The sequence below is a fragment of the Epinephelus lanceolatus genome, chromosome 3 (assembly GCF_041903045.1).
Source record: "Epinephelus lanceolatus isolate andai-2023 chromosome 3, ASM4190304v1, whole genome shotgun sequence".
Classification (NCBI taxonomy): Eukaryota; Metazoa; Chordata; class Actinopteri; order Perciformes; family Serranidae; genus Epinephelus; species Epinephelus lanceolatus.
The window spans coordinates 25,602,644-25,605,599 of NC_135736.1; the positions used below are offsets into that span (position 1 = coordinate 25,602,644).

The 2,956-nt window shown below is 40.9% G+C and overlaps 1 protein-coding gene across 1 annotated transcript; it reads right to left on the minus strand.

Moving 5' to 3' along the window:
- Positions 1 to 2,956, minus strand: med28 (mediator complex subunit 28). Its single transcript, XM_033623545.2, has 4 exons — positions 2,766 to 2,956; positions 971 to 1,037; positions 751 to 863; positions 1 to 546 (listed from the first exon to the last, which is right to left on the minus strand). The coding sequence occupies exons 1-4, from the start codon at positions 2,922 to 2,924 to the stop codon at positions 343 to 345; spliced, it is 543 nt and encodes a 180-aa protein (XP_033479436.1). The 5' UTR covers positions 2,925 to 2,956; the 3' UTR covers positions 1 to 342.

Consider the following 2,956-nt stretch of genomic DNA (forward strand, 5'->3'; position numbering starts at 1 on the left):
TTTCAAAATACAAACAAATTTCATTTTATTTTAACAGTAAAAAAGTCAGCAACAGAAATATTTACATCAAACAAAATACTGAAAAAAGGAAATAAAACTGTCATGATTTTCCCACAGGTCCATACCTGACTGTGGGAATCACGCAATGTACGAGGTGTTTGTTCTTCTTTAGAGTTAAGGTACGGTCACATTACTCTACTGTCCTGCAAATACTTGTCCACTTCAAATTAGGCATGTGTCTCACACATCCCTCTGTTACCCACATGAGAACTATAAGATCACATTCTGACAACGGAGCAGTTATATTTAACATAAGACTCATGTGACCGTACCTTTGGTGTGTTAGTTTGGTTTTAAAGGGGCAGGGGGCAGACTCGCAGAGGCCTGCTCCAGAAAGGTGAGCGGTCCAGGAGGAGGGAGGTCTGAGGGTTTTCTGTGCTGAACGCTCACATCCTCGAGCACTTGTTGCCAGTGGTGCAGTTTGGTCAAGTGTTTCTGAACAAGCAATTCTTTCCTCTGTAGCTCATTACGTAACTCTGACACATCCTGAAGTGAGAAAAAAAATGTATGTGAGAAGAGAGAAGGCGCAGTGACAAATGGAGGGAAATAAATAATTTGTAAACACTGACTTCTAAGAAATGAAGGCAATGCCAGAGTTTGGTTTGTGTCTACACAGATCATTTGGGAATCAAAACCTACAAGTACACAAATAAAAGGTTAATAGGATACGAGGATAGGATAATAATTTACCTCTTTCACCACCTGCTCTGGTTTCTGCACAGACAACTGAAGCCTTTTCTGTAGGAAGAAGCACTCTGTCTGTCGAGCCACGTCCAGAAACTTCTGTATGCACTGGTCAACACCTGCAATCAACAGACAAATAAATAAACATTGATGAACAGATTATAGTAGGAGATAAAATAAAACTACCATAAATAAACAATCAACAAATATTAGAGGCTACACTCACCAGTTCGAATCTCTTCCTGGTCAGTTCCATTAACATAGTCTTGGCTTACCAGAGATGCAAAACATGCCTGAAGAACAAATGCAGGGAGAAAAACATCAGTAAATTTCTCAATGAGTGGTTCATAATCCTGCTCTTCAGGGTTTGTGTAGAGGTCGTTTTGTAGCCTTCTAGTCCCTGACTGCAAGAATAAGGATGACAACCAGCAGGTCCTGAAGGAGAGGCTGTGTCACATGCTGTTTTGTCCAAGGGATCTGTCTACTCTTAAATGATACCAGCTGTCTAGCCTGAGTGAATGGAAGGAGACAAAGTAGTGTCCCGGACCTCATAAGCCTAACAGTCTGGACTAAGATACAATGGACTGTGGGATAGGGGAGTTCTAATTGCTCTGGATACAAGTGTTTTAATGACTTCACCAACCCACTGTCGAAACAGCAAAATTAAACCAAGCAAACTATGTGTTAACTGACTTAATTTGAAGACTACATGGCTAAAGGTAAGTTGAGCATTACTCTCATACTGGGTGTGACTGTTGACAATGTCACTCCAAAACCATTTTAGACATTTATATACACAGTTTGTGTTTGAATTCTGCCCAAAAGTGTTGAGGTCGGTACTCTGCGCAGGCCAGTCAAGTTTTTCCACGTGAAAATGGGAAAACCATTTTGGTACAGATTTAACTTTGTGCATGGGTGGAAACAAAAGCCTTACAAAAGAGAGAAATCCCAGCAGTCAAAAATGCTGCATTGAAGAGCAGCTTACAGTTTCATGATACTGTGCTTGATCGAAAGACTGTTAATACCATTTCATATGTTTTACCTGTCAAAGGTCGTTATCACTGAAGACATTTCGACATATCAGAGTAGAAAAAGCACAGACTTAAATAATAATATTAATGATTCTGATTCCTGTTGTAGGTTCAGGAACCTGGGGTTGTTGCTGCTGGCTCTGAGTCACACTGTTATGACTTACTGGGACTCTAAACTAATTTTATTAATAACATTTTTGTTTTTTCTACTATGGAAATCAAAGTGCTGTGATAAAAGTCTATTTTTTTTTAAAATCGTTTTTTAATGCACAATTTATTAATATGTATGCAGGACTCACTGGAAATGCTGATGAGTAGATTATCTCAGTAGAATAAAAATAACTTCTATCCCAACTTGTTATAAAGTTTAAGGCACACTATTTGCAACTGCAGCACCCAGGTTTAGCAATGAAAAACTGTCCCATAATAAGTAACAAACCAATGTAGGTTTCCAAAATGAGTTATCAAGCTAAAAGGATATGAAGGATTTTTAGTCTTAGTCTAGATGTAGTATCCTGAGTAAAGGGAACCAAAGTACTACGTTATTTGCTATTGTTGCATGTCACCTGTCAGTCTCAGGTGAAGCCTGCATGTATCAGCCAGCGTGACTTGTTTTCGATAGCGGTGTCAGGGACATCTGTGGGGTTTTTGTAGTGTTGGAAAAGGAGTCTGGAGTAGAGCTGTAGCTGTCAGATTAAAGGTTAAAGGTTAACCTTACAGGGTAGTGAGTCAGACTGGAAGTAGCCTTAGCCTAGCTCCTTTATTTTAGCCTTAACTATTATTAACGTTATACTTCAGAGTTATCTAAGCATTATTTATTCAAAGAAGACGTGGTAATATAAGGATATCTTTCTATAGCCCTCTGATGGGGGACTGCAGTGTCCTAGCAACACCAGTGAATCAAACATTAAACGTAACGTTAGCTAGCTTAATAAGCTAACAACAGTTAGCACACGGAGCTAATGGAAGCTAGCACATTTAGCCCACTACCTCGAAGGAAGCCTCCAGTTCGTCCACCAGCGTGTTGTTTCCCGGAGGTCTGGTAACGGTACCGGGGAAACCCGGCTGGCCCGGTCCACCGGGACCCCCGACAGGATGCGCACCGGGCGGCTGCTGACCGGAGAACATCCCACTCATGGAAGATGCCATTCCGATCTGACCGCTTTCAGTCGACCCCTCCG

Coding starts and splice junctions, on each gene's coding strand:
- med28 (XM_033623545.2), bottom strand. CDS start 2,924: ATGGCATCTTCCATGAGTGGGATGTTCTCCGGTCAGCAGCCGCCCGGT. Junction 1,038..2,765: donor AACTGGAGGCTTCCTTCGAG/GTAGTGGGCTAA, acceptor TTTGTTCTTCAG/GCATGTTTTGCATCTCTGGT. Junction 547..750: donor CAGAGCAGGTGGTGAAAGAG/GTAAATTATTAT, acceptor TTCTCACTTCAG/GATGTGTCAGAGTTACGTAA.